The following is a 16,256-nucleotide window of genomic DNA, read 5'->3' on the forward strand; positions in this document are numbered from 1 at the left end:
CCCTTGCCTCTGCCTTCCTCCTGCTGATAGTCGCTTCTCTCTTTCTTTCTCTCTTCCCTTAACCCAGGGAATGTGGTGCACCTGGTGTCAGCTGGGGGGCAGCACCACCTCATCAGCCAGCCTGCCCATGTGGCTCTCATCCAGGCCGTGGCCCCGACCCCTGGCCCCACCCCTGTCTCTGTGCTGCCTTCTTCGACCCCCAGCACCACCCCTGCCCCCACTGGCCTCAGCCTTCCGCTTGCTGCTAATCAGGGTGAGGCTCCTGGCCTTTCTACTTACTTAGCTCTTGCTGGCATTGGTCCTTCCAGGCATGCCCTGGGCTGTGTACTTACTATCTGTCCAGCCTTCCCTCAATATTGTTTTCCCTTGCCAGCATCTCCAATATCTGTCTGCTACCCTCTCCTCCCCTTGGACTTCTTCCATCCTTTGGGTCTCTTGTTTCTTTTCTACCTTCCCCTCAATGTAGCTTCCTCTTGCAGTGCCACCAACCATGGTGAATAATACAGGCGTGGTGAAGATTGTAGTGAGACAGGCCCCTCGGGACGGACTGACTCCTGTTCCTCCGTTGGCCCCAGCACCCCGGCCTCCAAGCTCTGGGCTTCCAGCTGTGTTGACTCCACGCCCCACATTAACCCCTGGCCGGCTACCCACACCTACTCTGGGTACCGCCAGGGCCCCTATACCCACGTCCACTGTGGTGAGGCCCCTGCTCAAGCTGGTTCACAGTCCTTCGCCCGAAGTCAGTGGTGAGTCCAGGTGGCTGAGGCCAGAAATTTTTGCTAGGATTGGAAATAGAACGGCCCCAAGAGTTTCTTAGTCACAACAGATCCTTTGATTATCTAGTATACTGACTCACTATGCAGTGGGACCCCAGAACTGGGCTGCCAAATCTTTACCTAATTCCAAGATACATTTATTGGAACTTTGGAGGGAAAGGAAATATTAAATTGTCAGATTCTTTGAATCTTTGACCATGGTGTGGGAGTGAAGGTTTTTGGGGGATCAGGTAAAGCTTGGAGGTAAGGGAAGGGGTGGGACAGGGAAACAGAAAGAGCAAGAAAGAATTCTGGGGCTAACTCATCCTCTGTCTCCACAGCTTCAGCACCCGGAGCTGCACCCTTGACCATCTCTTCTTCTCTTCCTGTGCCATCCTCACTCCCTGGGCCAGCCTCTTCTCCAATGCCAGTTCCCAACTCCTCTCCCCTTGCTAGCCCTGTGTCATCTACAGTCTCAGTTCCAGTGTCATCTTCACTCCCCATCTCTGTTTCCACCACACTTCCCCCCACAGCCTCAGCTCCACTCACTATCCCCATCTCAGCCCCCTTACCTGTTTCGGCTTCAGGCCCAGCTCTATTGACCAATGTGACTCCAACACTGGCACCTGTTGTCTCAGCGGCTCCTGGACTTCCCTCTTTGGCACCAGCTGGGGCTTCCCCATCAGCATCAGCCTTGACTCTAGGTTTAGCCACAACTCCATCCCTCTCCCCATCTCAGGCACCTGGTCACCCTCTGTTATTGGCTCCAGCCTCTTCACATGTTCCAGGGTTGAACTCAGCCATGGCCCCAGCATGTTCACCCGTCCTGGTGCCAGCTTCCGCTCTGGCCAATTCTTTTCCGGCAGCACCAAATCCAGCTCCAGCTCAGGCTTCCCTTCTGGCTCCAGCACCTTCTGCATCTCAGGCTCTAGCCACCTCTCTGGCTCCCATGGCGGCTCCACAGACAGCAATCCTGGCTCCTCCAGCTCCTCCTCTGGCTCCTCTTCCAGTTCTGGCTCCATCGCCAGGTCCTGCTCCTGTCCTGGCTCCATCGCAGACTCCGGTTCCAGTTCTGGCTTCATCATCTACCCCTGGAACTCCTTTAGCCTCAGCTTCTTCACTGGTGCCAGTCCCAACTCCTGTGTTGGCTCCATCATCAACTCAAACTATGGTACCAGCCCCGGTTCCATCACCTCTCCCGAGCTCAGCTTCTACACAGGCACTGGCCTTAGCCCCAGCTTTAGCATCCACTCTTGGCGGCTCATCTCCATCTCAGACACTTTCTTTGGGAACAGGGAACCCGCAGGGGCCCTTTCCAGCTCAGACATTGTCATTGACTCCAGCATCATCCCTAGTACCAGCTCCAGCCCAAACACTGTCTTTGGCACCAGGACCACCACTGGGTCCAACTCAGACGCTGTCTCTGGCTCCAGCACCCCCTCTGGCTCCTGCTTCTTCGATGGGCCCAACCCCAGCTCACACTCTGACTTTGGCTCCGGTGTCGTCATCTGCTTCACTCCTGGCCTCAGCTTCAGTGCAAACACTGACCTTGAGCCCTGCCCCAGTTCCAGTGCCCACCTTGGGCCCCGCTGCAGCTCAGACTCTGGCACTGGCCCCAGCCTCAACACAGGTCCCAGCTTCCCAGGCATCCTCCCTTGTGGTTTCCACATCTGGTGCCGCTCCCTTGCCCGTCACCATGGTATCCCGGCTGCCTGTTTCCAAGGATGAGCCTGAGACACTGACATTGCGCTCTGGTCCCCCCAGCCCTCCCTCCACTGCTACCTCGTTCAGTGGTCCCCGGCCTCGACGCCAGCCCCCACCACCACCTCGTTCCCCTTTCTATCTGGTAAGTTGTACTTCCTCAAAGGAGAGGGAACGGGAAGTTGAGCTTCTTAGGAGTGTTGGTAGAGTGGATGGAACAGAATAATGTCACTTTTATCTTGGTAAATTACAAAGCCTAGTTTTGTGGACCTAATACTTAAGTGCCATTGGACAGGTTCTTTTTCTTTTCTGGGCCTGTACTCTTATTTGTAAAATAGGAATAATAAATCATGTTCTACTTTTCTCAGGTAATTGGGGATCTAATAGGCTTTTAAAACTATTACTGATGTGCTTAAGGCCACCTTGTTACTATTGGTCTCCTTATTCTTCCTTTCTCTTTTGAGTTAGCGTTGGCATCTAATTGTCCCATTTTACAGATGAAGAAACTAGCCCGTTTCGTTATAAAGGTTTTACAACTTTTGAGAACAGATGTGCTGACTCCATTGCTTTCTCTTCTTCCCTACAAGAGGCAGTACTCAAAGACAGTTGCTAAAACCATTACCATCATCAAGTATTTGAACTTTTAAGGAAGAGATGACACCATGGAATACAGTTCCATAAAGATCATGCTTCTGACTTTGATAGTCACTTCTTATAGTTTTGGATTTTTTTACTTCTGTGGTGATGAAGTGGGCAATATAAAGAATTCTGTTCCCTATCCCTTTATTAGTTTTCTGGTAGCCATTTTTTTCATATTATAAATGTAGTCCTATATATATTTGGTTACATTAAACTCACTACTTAGATTCAAGTGAATAACCCAGGAACTAATTAAAAGAAAGATCTCGTGAGTTCCTCTAGGCTCTCTTGTCTTTTTCTCATTCTGTTACAGAGCTGCTTCTTATTCTTTGCCTCAGCCTTAGCCTTAGCCTCTCACCTTCTATCAGTGCCCTTGACTCAGCTTTTTGTCTTTTTCTAATGCTGCCAGGCTGGTCTGGCTTGTTGAAAGTAGAAGAGAGCCTAGATCCTAGGCCAACGGTGGCAGCCCGTGGTCTGCTAAATTTTGGTTGTTCCACTAGTAGGTAACAGCTTCTTAACACTTTTTTTCTTTAAACAGTTTGAAATTTAAATCACACACCGTACAGTTGACCCATTTAAAGTATGCAATTCAGTGGCTTTTAGTGTATTCACTTTTAGTGTATACAACCGTTACCATAGCCATATTTTAGAACATTTTTATGGCCCTAAAAAGAAATCTCACACTTTTAGCCATCATCTTGTAACTACTAATCTAGTTTTTTATAGATTTGCCTGTAAAGTCATATAATATATGGGCTTTTTTCACTTAGCTTAATATTTTTGAGGTTCATTCGTGTTATGGCGCATATCAGTACTTCATTTCTTTTTTATTGTCAAATCATCCATTGTATGGATATGCCACATTTTATATATCTATTCATCAGTTGATGGGGACAGTTGGATTATTTCTGCTTCTTGGCTGTTATGAATAATGCAGTTATGAACATAAGACTTTGTCTTTTCGTGTTTTCAGTTATATTGGATGTATACCTAGGAATGGAATTGCTGGGCGATATGGTAACTATGTCTAACCATTTGAGGAACTGCCAAACTGGTTTCCAAAGTGGCTGTACCATTTTACATTCCCACCAGCAGCCTGTAAGGGGTTCCAAGATCTTCACATCTTTGCCAACATTTGTTATTTGTCTTTTTGATTGTAACCATGCTAGTGCGTGTAAAGTGATATCGTGTTTTGATTTGCATCTTCCTGATGCCTTATGTTATTGAGCATCTTTTCAGTGCATTTTGGTCGTTTGTATATCTCTAAAGAAATGTCTCTGCAGATCCTTTGCCCTTTTTAATTGGGTTATTTTATTTTTATTATTGAATTGTAAGAGTTCTTTATGTATTCTGGACACAAGTCCCTTTTCAGATACATGATTTGCAGATATTTTGCTGCTACTTTTTGAGAGCTGGCCTATATTGATTTCTCCCTCTGCTAGTATGCTTTCCTTTCTCCCTTAAATCATAAGGAGCTAAGAGGTCAAGCTTAAGGTAGCAGTCAGAAAGAGAGATTTAGAACACTGCTATTTTTAGGACCATCTCCTGGGGTCCAGTCTCTATTATTTGTCCATTCTAATAAATATCAAGAGCCTACTTTATGCCAGTTACTGAACTAGATAACTGGGTGATTATAGTGAACAAGATCAGGTATGGTTCATATTATATGGGGCTTACAGTTTGGTGGGTAGAAGACATTAATCAAATACACAAATGTAAAACTATAAGTGTGCTAAGTGCTAAAAAAAATAATAATAATAATTTTTTTATAGCCTGTGATACTGGAAGCACAGAGATGGGAAAGGGTTGGGTCAAAGTCATACAGATTTCCTGTCTGCGAGGGCACTCCTCTTTTCTCTCACAGGATGATGATAGTGTTCCCATCCCACCCCATTCCAGTCTAGTCCTGGGCAGAAACCTGCTGTAGATTTAATAAACCCCTCTGTATCCTGGTCAGTAATTTGAAGAAGGCTTTTAATAATTGTTTTGGATCTAGTCAAGAAGATAATTTAACTTGGATGTTCTGGAGTTAAATGTTACATAGGAAAATTCTCAGGGATCATCCATTCTATAAACTTGTTAGATATGTGGATCTTAATTTTAAAGAGTCAGGTATTTTGTTTTGGTACCATACAAGGGAAGATAAGTGTTCTCCTGCAGAGACTTTCACTTAACATTGAAAGGAATAACTCCTTTCAATAACATTGAAAGGAAAAACTTAAAAAACTACTAAATTCATGGTATCTTTTTCAGTCTTGTGGTTGCCATAGATTATGTTTAATTCTGAGAGAAATTGTCAGGGGTTCTGTAAAGACACCGATTACTTTTTCAATTTTTTTCCCCCTGTTATTCCCAGGACTCTCTAGAGGAAAAACGGAAGCGACAGCGGTCTGAACGCCTGGAACGGATTTTTCAACTTAGTGAGGCTCATGGGGCCCTGGCACCCGTATATGGGACTGAAGTCCTGGATTTCTGTACCCTGCCCCAACCTGTTGCCAGCCCCATCGGCCCTCGTTCTCCTCGTCCCAGCCACCCCACCTTTTGGACTTATACTGAGGCTGCCCGCCAGGCTGTACTGTTTTCCCAGCAACGACTAGACCAGCTGTCTGAAATCATTGAGAGGTTGGCAGGGCTAAGTGCAAATGGGAAGAGGGTCTTGGGCCTCTGAGTGAATGTAGTGGTTAGGGCTGGTGAAGGTTCTAACATCTGGGACCTTTCAGAGTTCCATCTTTTATACTGCTTGCCTTCTTCCTTTTGCAGGTTCATCTTTGTCATGCCTCCTGTGGAGGCACCTCCCCCTTCCCTACATGCCTGCCACCCACCTCCTTGGCTGGCCCCTCGTCAGGCAGCCTTCCAGGAGCAATTGGCCTGTGAGCTCTGGCCTCGGGCTCGTCCTTTGCACCGTATTGTGTGTAACATGCGCACCCAGTTCCCTGACTTGAGGCTTATCCAGTATGATTGTGGTGAGTTCATTTGCCAAAGAGGATCCCTTGACCTCTTTTCTGTCTTAATAGCAAGACTGTTATATCAGAGGGATGCTGTACATAAGGTCTCTGTGGGTTTTATTAAACAGACAGTTTTTTAGATTATGCGTATGGATAAGACGGAGAATTGTAGGCCTTATGATGGATTCTTGGCATTCATGAATTTGACTTTGATGAAAGTTGAAAATGCGTGCTAACTCATTCAATGATTATTTTGTGAACATCACTTTGATCATTTGGGATACAATGGCGAGCAAGATAGCACAGTAGAGTTTCAGATTTATGGGTAAATGTGTGGTGGTGGTACAAGACTGTACAGTAAATAGCAAGTTTTGTTTTGGGAAAAGATAATCTTTTTGGTTAGAATCCTGTTAGAATGCATTTGTCTGCAAGTAACAGGAAACCTATCAACAGTGACTTAAACCACAAGAGTCTTTATTATTTACTTAATAAGTAATTCTGAGAATAGTGGTGTGTATGACTGGTTAGCTTAGTGGTGTCTTCATGGACCCGGGACCTTCCAGTCTCTCTGTTTTGATTTCGACTATTCTTAGCTTTTATCTTTTTTATTCTCATGGTTATTTCTTCATGGTCTTGAGATGGCTGCCATAATTCCAGGTAGCACACCAAATGCTCTAAGCAGGAAGCAAGGGGTTGAGAGAGAACACTTCTAGCAAGTCTTCTTTTCTGGGAAAGAAAGCTGCCCAGTTACTTTGCTTCACAACTCTTTGGCTCTAATTGGGCCATATGCCCATCCCTAGAGCAATCTTCAACAAAGAGAAATGGCTTATTTAGACCAATCATGATTCATCTTCAGGGATTGGGTTGAGGCTTGCCTTCCCTGGGGTCAAGGGATCTTTGCCAGATGTCTACAATGTTAATTGGGTTCTGTTAACCAAGGATTTATCTTTTGGATAGTAGTGAATGGTTTCTGCCACAACTTTGCAGATTTTCTATAGTAACATGTTTTTGGAGATTTCCTGAATGTCTTAGACTATAAGAAAGTCATCGGAATTTTTATTAATATGTTTTTAATACGTATTTTAGTAAAGAAATAATTTTATAATATTTGAAATCATTCAGAGTAGATGGAATGAAAGTCTTTAAGTGTTTCAGATCGACTTATCAAAGATATTATAGAAATTAATTATGTGTGTGATGAAAGGTTGAACTAGATAACCTAAGTTCCTGTCCCTGTGGTTCTGATCTAAGTGACCTTCAGTTCTTGTCTGTAAACCATGACATCAATGGATTTGTTGATGTCTGTCCTGTGAGTCTGTTCTGTCTTTCAGCTGGTGTAACTCAGTCTAGTACTTAAGGATCTTTTGCTCATACACATGAGGATTTCTTTTTTTCTCCTTGAGGGTCTGTGTTACCCTACCCCTGGTTAGAGAAGTTAAAGCCAAGACAGGAGCAGACGAAAGAGGGGAACCCTTAAGGGAAGAAAATGTATACAGATATTTTTGATATCCTAGGCTAATTGAAATTCAAGTCTAAAACTTTGTCTTTCAACTACATCCTTCCAGTACTAAGTGTTCCCCACATTCCAGTTTTAGCTAGTTCCCTGTACTCCTTCATTATCTCTTCAGGAAAGTTGCAAACGTTAGCAGTGCTGTTGCGACAGCTCAAGGCGGAGGGCCACCGGGTGCTCATATTCACTCAGATGACCCGAATGCTGGATGTATTGGAGCAGTTTCTCACCTACCATGGTCACCTCTACTTACGTCTGGATGGGTCTACTAGAGTTGAACAGAGACAGGTAATCCAGGCATCTGCAGCCCTTAGAGGCTCACCTCAGCTCCTGTCTCCTTTTTCTAGGCCTTGGGACCTCTTAGAAGGGGCCTCACTAAGCCTCGGGTCTATTTTTGGAAACATCTCCCAATGCTCTTTTTTTTTTTCCCCTCTAGGCCTTGATGGAACGATTCAATGCAGACAAACGCATATTCTGCTTCATCCTTTCAACTCGGAGTGGGGGTGTGGGTGTGAACCTGACAGGAGCAGACACTGTTGTTTTTTATGACAGTGATTGGAATCCCACCATGGATGCTCAGGCCCAGGATCGCTGTCACCGAATTGGCCAGACTCGAGATGTTCATATCTATAGGTATTGCCTAGTCTCCCCTCACTTTACTTCTCCTTTGCCGATAGGGTTTTATTAATGTATTTGGCTGTTTACATGAAGTTTTCATCACCCCCTAGGCTTATCAGTGAACGAACAGTGGAGGAGAACATTCTAAAAAAGGCAAATCAGAAGAGAATGTTGGGAGACATGGCCATTGAGGGAGGCAACTTTACCACAGCCTATTTTAAACAGGTACTGATATCTTCCAGCCTATTCAGAATAGAGTTGTTAATCTGTAGGAATTACTCCTGCTTATTAAAGAGGATGCTTTAGCCTCTCCAGACCTGCCTCTTCAACTAGTGGTACCTCTGATACTTTTAAGGGCCATCAGCCCCATAGTTGTAGACCTGGGGTCAGCATTCCATTGATTTTTGACACTTCTTGCTGTTCTCTCCAAAGCAGACCATCCGAGAGCTATTTGACATGCCCCTGGAGGAGCCATCTGGCTCATCTATACCCTCTGTCCCTGAAGAGGAGGAAGAGACTGTGGCCAGCAAGCAGACCCACATCCTGGAACAGGTGAAAAAAGTGGACAATCCTTAGAGTAGGGCTAATGGTTACAGTGTTGTCTCTCAGCTTATTGAGCTTGTCACGGGGGAAAGAAGTGTTTCTGCTGCTTCCCAGATTACAGTTGGCCTTTGATAGTTGTGACTAGATTGCTTATTGGTTCACATGATTTCACAGAAAAAAGACAGATTTGAGGTTTTCATTTCTGACTTTGAATCTCAACACTGCTTCTTAAAAATTGTGTTTGTTAAGCCAAGTCTGTTTAATCTTCTGAGCCTTATTTTCCACTTTTCTGAAATGCTAATGAGAAGGAAGTAACTGAGGGTTAAATGGCATAGTGGATTAAGAAGTGCCTTGTACATGGTATATAACTCTTATTTTCCAAACATTGATGGACTCACTTGGAAAGCTTTTAAAAGGATTGATTCCTAAGTCCCCTCCTAAAATATACTAAATGATTTTTGGAGGCGAAGTCTGGGCGTTTGTAATTTTTTTAAGCTCTTCAGAAGTAGACAGATGTTTAGGAACTACAGATGAAGAGTAATATTGAGGTATTTTTCTCTACTAAGTGTCTTCTCCTGATTGCTGAGCCCTCTCTAGGCTACTTCCCTCAGTGACTTTGATGTAAGCTCTCTGCATATCCAACAGAAGAATAGCTGTGGTTAGTTTGTTGTCATGGGGCGTCTCAGAGCAAAAAATAATTATGGATTTTTTGTATTCGACTCTTTCTGCTTTTTAAAAGAGATCTAAGGTTGACTCTAACAGAAAGGAAAGAGGTCTCTGAAATGGTCACTTTGTTCCTAGTGGGAGTCCTGGTAAAATTCATTCCCTTCTTTGTGGACCACTGTATTGCCTTGGTAACTTTGGGGGCCCAGAAAAGAGTTGAGTTCTGTTACAAACCTGATTTGGTGTAAACTTTGTTAATTCTTGTGGATTTTCTTCCTCACACCTTTGCAGGCATTATGTCGGGCAGAGGATGAAGAAGATATCCGTGCAGCCACCCAGGCAAAGGCTGAACAGGTGGCTGAGCTTGCAGAATTCAATGAGAATGATGGGTTTCCTGCTGGTGAGGGAGAGGAGGCTAGTCGGCCTGGGGCTGAGGATGAGGAAATGTCCCGGGCTGAGCAAGAAATTGCTGCCCTTGTAGAACAGGTCAGTGTCGGACTCACTAGTTCATAACTTTATTCTCTATAACTCCTCTGAACACTGTGATCCTATTTTCCCTGGTAAAAATAATCAGGGATCATTGGCCCTGGGCACCAGGTCCCTATGTTTATCACCACTGATCCTCCCCACAGCTGACTCCTATTGAGCGCTATGCCATGAAATTCCTGGAAGCCTCACTGGAGGAGGTGAGCCGAGAGGAACTCAAGCAGGCAGAAGTGAGTAGTTTGGAGGGGTGGGGATGGAAGTGGAAGGCTGCTTTCTATTCACTCACTGCCCTGCTTGCCTCTCTCTGACCATCCTGTGGGCCCTGTTGTTGGTAGGAGCAAGTGGAGGCTGCCCGCAAGGACCTGGACCAAGCCAAGGAAGAGGTGTTCCGCCTACCCCAAGAGGAGGAGGAGGGGCCAGGGGCTGGGGATGAGGTTTCCTGTGGGACTGCTGGAGGCAGCCACCGGCGCAGTAAGAAGGCCAAGGCCCCTGAAAGGCCAGGGACTCGTGTCAGTGAGCGTCTTCGTGGAGCCCGGGCTGAGACTCAAGGGGCAAACCACACTCCTGTCGCATCCAACCCTCATACCCATAGCACCTCCACTACCCCCCGCTGTAGCCCTGCCAGGGAGCGAGTTCCCAGGCCAGCGCCTAGGCCTCGACCCACTCCAGCTCCTGCTGTAATCCCTGTCCCTATCCCCTATTCGGCCCCAAATCCAATAACCATACTTCCTGTCCATATCTTGCCTTCTCCCCCACTTCCTCCACAGATTCCACCATCTTGTTCTTCTGCCTGCACACCTCCTCCTGCCTGTACCCCTCCACCAACTCATACCCCACCTCCAGCCCAAACCTCTCTCTTAACTCCTACCTCCCCTCTCCTGCTTGGTATACCTTCTGTGCCCGTCTCTCCACCCGTCACCAACCTTTCCTTGGGCTTGGGGCCTGAGGCAGAGCTGTGTACACAAGCATTGGCGTCCACCGAGCCACTGGAGTTGGCTGATACGGCCAGTTCTGAGACTTCCCCGCTTACTCTTGTGCCCCCTAAGGATCTGTTACCAGTTACTGTTGAGATCCTGCCTGTGTCAGAGAAGAACCTTTCTCTCACCTCTTCTGCATCTAGCCCAATCCTGGAGGCTGACAGCTTCCCTAATGATCGAGAGCAGGAGGTACCAGAGCCTGCTGAGGGGACCATCCTCACAGTGCTGCCTGATGGCGAGGAGGTGCCCCCGTGTCTGAGTGAGAACAATGAGCTGGAGCTCCCACCCTCAGCAGCATCTGATGAGTTACTTCCAGAGCCATTGGAGGCTGACAAGAACCCAGAAGAGCTAGTGGAGGCTCAGACCCCATCATCCAGCCCCGAGAAGCTACAGGAACTTGTTTCAGCTGAGGTCATAGCTCCATCAACCTCATCCTCAGCCACCTCCTCACCTGAGGGTCCTTCACCTGCCCGGCCCCCTCGGCGTCGCACCAGTGCTGATGTAGAAATTAGGGGTCAGGGAGCTGGTCGGCCAGGACAGCCTCCAGGCCCCAAAGTGCTTCGCAAGCTGCCAGGACGGCTAGTGACTGTGGTAGAGGAAAAGGAACTGGTGAGGCGGCGGCGACAGCAGCGGGGAACTGCCAGCACCCTAGTGCCTGGGGTCTCTGATACTGGTGCCAGCCCGGGAAGCCCATCTGCCCGCAGCATGTTGGGGCCAGAATCCTCGCCTCCCTCCAGTGGGCCCTGTGAAGCTGCTCCCCCATCCACACTGCCCACCCCATCCCAGCAGTCCTTCATAGCTCGCCGTCGCATTGAGCTGGGGGTGACTAGAGAGGGCAGCCCAGAAAATGGAGAAGGGGCACTGCTTTCCATCACCCCTCCTGCTGTGAAACGTCGGAGGGGAAGGCCCCCCAAGAAGAACAGGTCTCCAGCAGATGCTGGGCAAGGGGTGGATGAGGCACCTTCATCCACTTCTAAGGGAAAAACCAATGGGGCAGACCCAGTCTCTGGGGCTGAGACCCTTATTGTTGCGGAGCCTGTCGTGGGCCCCCAGCTTATTCCTGGGCCCCAGCCTCTTGGACCCCAGCCAATTCATAGACCCGAGTCCATCCTATCACCTGTGGAGAAAAGAAGGCGTGGGCGGCCTCCTAAAGCGCGAGATTTGCCCACTCCTGGGACCATTTCCTCTCCAGGGGATGGCAACTTAGAGAGCCGGACACAGCCACTCCCACTGCCACCACTCCCAGCCTGTCCCACTGCTACTGTCGCCAACACTGTCACCACTCTCACCATTTCAACATCCCCACCCAAGCGGAAGCGGGGCCGACCTCCCAAGAATCCACCATCACCTCGGCCCAGCCAGCTCCCTGTCTTGGACCGCGACATCACCTCTGTCCTTGAGAGCTGTGGATTGGGGAGGCGGCGGCAACCCCAGGGCCAGGGGGAGAGTGAGGGTAGTTCCTCTGATGAAGATGGAAGCCGCCCCCTCACCCGCCTGGCCCGCTTGCGCCTCGAAACAGAGGGAATGCGGGGACGGAAGAGTGAAGGGTCCATGGTGGTGGCTGTAATTCAGGATGACTTAGATTTAGCAGATGGTGGGCCAGGCGGCTTAGAATTGACACCTCCTTTGGTTACATTAGCTCCAAAACTGCGCTCAACCCGGCTGCGTCCAGGGTCTCTAGTCCCCCCACTAGAGACTGAAAAGGTGCCTCGCAAACGGGCAGGGGTCCCAGTCGGCAGGGGTTCTGGGCCGGCAAAGCGGGGCCGTCTACAGTCCCCAAGTCCCTTGGGGCCTGAGGGTTCAGTAGAGGAGTCTGAGGCTGAAGCCTCAGGTGAGGAGGAGGAAGGGGATGAGACCCCACGCCGCCGGCCTGGCCCTCACCGGCTTGGTGCAACTATCAACCAAGGGGACCAGCGCATCCTTCGCAGCAGTGCCCCTCCCCACCTAGCTGGCTCCACTATTAGTCACAGAGGCCGCAAGGCCAAGACGTGAGTGGGCTGCTCCTCCACCAAGGCTTTCTGCCATGGCCCCTCTTTTCCACGACCAGGCCTGACTCTGTTAACCACTACTTGAAGTCTTTGAGGGGGAAAGCCTCCAGGGAGACATAGGGGCCTTCCCCCTTCTTCCCACCAAAGTAGGGGGTAGGCAACTGGTTGTCATGGAAATGGGGCATTTCACATATTCCCTTCCCTTCCACACCACATGGCTGGGCAGTGTTAAGGGTGGCAAGATAGTCTCTGTCCCCACCCCCTTGTACTTGATTCCCCAGCTGTCAAAGCCCCCCATCCTTAGGGGAAGGAGGAGGGGGTTCTCTACAATGAGTTTTTTTTTCTTTTTCTTTTTTTAAGAAGAAAAAATAATAAACTTAGTTTCTGTATGAGCATCTGCGTAAGGAGGCTTCTGATTTTCTGGTCTGGTGGAGGGTTGGGTGGGAACTTGGGCATCATTCTCTCTTGCTCTTGACAAGGCCCTGGTACCTCCTTTCTAACGCAGTGCTATATATCTTTGAGGCAGAGATCTCCACCCAAGAAGAGAGAAGATTTGGCAAATCTGATCTGATAGGGTTCTTTTCCCCAAAGTTTTAGTTTTCACTCCCTCAGACTCACTTCTCTCTTCCCTTCTATTCTCTTAGTTCCTGGACTTTCCCTCAGAGCGCTCTGATGCCTTAGACTTTTCCCTGCTTTTATTTTTTTGCTCAGGTGCTTCCACTCCTTTTCCATAAGGCAGGCATGCTAGCTACCTTCAGTTGCTCCCATTCTTTTTCCCTCCCCTCCATCTAGCCAAACTGGTTTGAGTCAGCCCCACCCCCATCTGAGCTGGGGTTCTTCAGGTGGTGACTGGCCACCCAGCCCCACCCTTGGGCTTGGCTTGGGGCACTTGAGTCAGCTCCATCTCTACCCAAGCCAAATCAAACCTGAGGCAGAAGCCGAAACTCAGTGTCTCTCAAGACCTATAGCCAGGTAAGAGCCCCTATTCATTTTTACATTTTCTCTGATCTCAACTACCCGGATCTTCTCCTTGTATTCTCTCCCAGTGTTCATATCTACCTCATCTGAGTTCGTTCTTCATACCCACTTCTGCAGCTTTGTGGCACATACCATTCTTTGCTTATCTTGCCTTTTTCACTCTCTATCCCTCGTTGCTTGTGTTCAGAGAACTGCAAATGGTTCCATTTTGTCTAGGATATAGGGGAATAGTTAGAGATGGTAGAGGAAAGGTGGTTGGGTGCCAGGGCTCAGAAGTCCTGAGAAATAGGGAGCTAAATGATTAAATGGGGCATCATTTATGCAGGTTTCTGTGTGGGTTATGAGGTCACACAGACTCAGTATTAATCTGATCATGCCATTTGGCCTGGGTGAAAATGGAAAGAGGAGGTGGCAGGGAATCAGCATAATGAAGAAGACCCCAATTTGGAGTGGTAAGGTCTCTGGTATTCAGTTTCTTCAACTATAAAGAGCTTAGATGGGTACTTTTCTCCTTGCTCCCATCCCCAGAACTTTTCACATGAAACTGCCTCTTTGCTTGAAGTAGAGTTCAGGGCATAGGGTGCCATTTTCTGATTCCTCTTTAATATTCAAGGGCAGTTTGAGGAACTTAAGGGAATTTTAGGGCCGTTTGAAATATGATTTAAAATTAGACTCGGGATAGTCTTATATTCCTTACAGCTGTTGAGATTCTGTGTTATGTTCAGTGTTCACCTGTCGTTTCTTTTCTCCCCACTTGTCAGGATAGTAATACAGATAATGTGTTGACACTGGCTTGCCATTAAAGACTTGGAAAGGCTGAGGAAAAAGGATTCCAACCACACGTTTCCTTTCTTGGTCTATGAGTCACTAGAGGAATTTCCCAGTAAGGCAGCATTCTTGAGAGTCAAGCTAGGCCATGAAGACATCATCAGAGAGGGGTGGAGTCTGAGCAAGCCAGGCCAAGGGCTTAGTGTTGGGCTTAAAAGTACCTTGACTATATCGCCCACAGGTGATGGAGGACAAGGAGAAAGCAGTGGAGATCTTGGTGAGCAATACAGAAGCAGCTCGTTCTCCATCCCCCATTCGCTGCTGCAGGCTCCGCCTCCGCTACTTGGCAGCTACTAGCATTATCTGTGGCTGCTCTTGCCTGGGAGTCATGGCCCTTGTGTTTGCCATCAAGGTGAGGAATGCAGTTCCTATGGGAGCAGGGTGGGTGGGTGTAGTAAGGCGATTGTTTTGTATATCTGATCTATCTACATTGATCAAACAAACAATTACTAAGCACCTGTCAGAGCTTGGCATTGAGCCTGGTGTGAGAAATAAGAATAAGACATGGTTTCTGCCGTCAAAGGGCCCACAGTCTAATGAAAGATGGCTGTGAAAATGGGTAATTAATAGAATGCAGCTCATCAGTACTATGATAGACACAAGGTATTCTGGGAGCTAGGGAGGATATATGTGTGTGTGATAACTTGTGTATGGTAGAGTAGGTGACAGGAAAGGCAAATTGATGAGGTGACAGGAAAATAGCCTTAAAAGGTGGTGATAAGGCATTCCATATAAAGGCATCAGTGTGTACAATGGCCTGGACTATGAATTCAGCATGATTAGACCAGTGAGGAATAGTGAGAAATTAAGCCAGAGAATCCAGATTCCTAAGAGCATCCCATGCTTAGGAGTTTCAACTTTATTTTGAAAATACTGGGGAGCCATTTAAGGTTTTTTGTAGAGGAGAGTGACATAGTCAGATTTGTGTTTCAGTAAGAACCCCTCTCAAGGCTTATGTGGAGAATGAATTGGTAGAGGAGAGACTGGAGGCAGCTGAGCAATAATGAGAGCAATCCCTAGGAGTCCAGAAGAAGCTATAAGGTTTTTTGAGAGGGTTTCACGTTTAAAATACCTAACAGAAACTGCACATGTACCTTTTGAAAAGCTACATAGGCTAACTTAAATATGCTGGAATTTTCTCAACCGTAGTTGTATTTTAACAATCAGAAACTATTCCTGTCATAAACTTCTGGATTTCATTAGAGCAAAATCATAAAAAGAATTCTTAATAATGAAAAAGATGGGACCTATTAGGTTAATGAGAATGGGGTGTTGTTTGACTAAACACGAGTGACATACCCTGAGATTGTTCACTGTTTCTTGCCAAGAATTCCAAATTTGGAATGAATCAGGTGAGTAGAAAAGGATAGGGAATCAAAGAATTGAAAAGTACTTTCCCATGTGTGATCTTGTGAGCTAACAATGTCCACCTTGAAAAGCAGACAGAGCAGAATGGATAACTTTGCAGATGAGGCATGAGAAATAGAAACTGGAAAGGGAGGTAGAGGATTTGGGTGTGAGGTTTTGAGCCATAACAAGGATAGAGGATTGGATTCGGGTAATGGGCACTTTGGGACCGAAGCAGGGGCAAAACCTAACCAAAAACCTGCCCCCACAGGCGGAAG

At 47.3% G+C, this 16,256-nt stretch overlaps 2 protein-coding genes across 6 annotated transcripts in view; both read left to right on the forward strand.

Annotated features, from left to right (window-relative positions):
* SRCAP (Snf2 related CREBBP activator protein) overlaps window positions 1-13,220 on the forward strand; it is a 30,532-nt gene extending 17,312 nt beyond the window's left edge. For 3 of the 4 annotated variants that reach the window (XM_006914135.3, XM_025048226.1, XM_006914134.3), the window contains exons 23-34: window positions 68-253; window positions 480-746; window positions 1,097-2,601; window positions 5,452-5,717; window positions 5,856-6,058; window positions 7,669-7,838; window positions 7,987-8,183; window positions 8,279-8,393; window positions 8,601-8,720; window positions 9,666-9,860; window positions 10,007-10,090; window positions 10,196-13,220. In XM_006914135.3, coding sequence (XP_006914197.1) covers window positions 68-253; window positions 480-746; window positions 1,097-2,601; window positions 5,452-5,717; window positions 5,856-6,058; window positions 7,669-7,838; window positions 7,987-8,183; window positions 8,279-8,393; window positions 8,601-8,720; window positions 9,666-9,860; window positions 10,007-10,090; window positions 10,196-12,829 — 5,942 coding nt within the window. In that variant the 3' untranslated portion in view covers window positions 12,830-13,220. The remainder of the gene's footprint in view (window positions 1-67; window positions 254-479; window positions 747-1,096; window positions 2,602-5,451; window positions 5,718-5,855; window positions 6,059-7,668; window positions 7,839-7,986; window positions 8,184-8,278; window positions 8,394-8,600; window positions 8,721-9,665; window positions 9,861-10,006; window positions 10,091-10,195) is intronic. The other variant, XM_025048227.1, reaches the window with a different exon arrangement.
* Window positions 13,221-13,341: 121 nt separating this feature from the next.
* TMEM265 (transmembrane protein 265) overlaps window positions 13,342-16,256 on the forward strand; it is a 3,556-nt gene continuing 641 nt past the window's right edge. The window contains exons 1-3 of one of the 2 annotated variants that reach the window (XM_015591063.2): window positions 13,342-13,797; window positions 14,813-14,983; window positions 16,250-16,254. In XM_015591063.2, the coding sequence (XP_015446549.1) occupies window positions 14,816-14,983; window positions 16,250-16,254 (173 nt within the window). In that variant the 5' untranslated portion in view covers window positions 13,342-13,797; window positions 14,813-14,815. Of the gene's footprint in view, window positions 14,984-16,249; window positions 16,255-16,256 lie in introns of both variants that reach the window. The other variant, XM_025048228.1, reaches the window with a different exon arrangement.

The sequence above is a fragment of the Pteropus alecto genome, unplaced genomic scaffold (genome assembly GCF_000325575.1).
Source record: "Pteropus alecto unplaced genomic scaffold, ASM32557v1 scaffold44, whole genome shotgun sequence".
NCBI classification, from domain to species: Eukaryota; Metazoa; Chordata; class Mammalia; order Chiroptera; family Pteropodidae; genus Pteropus; species Pteropus alecto.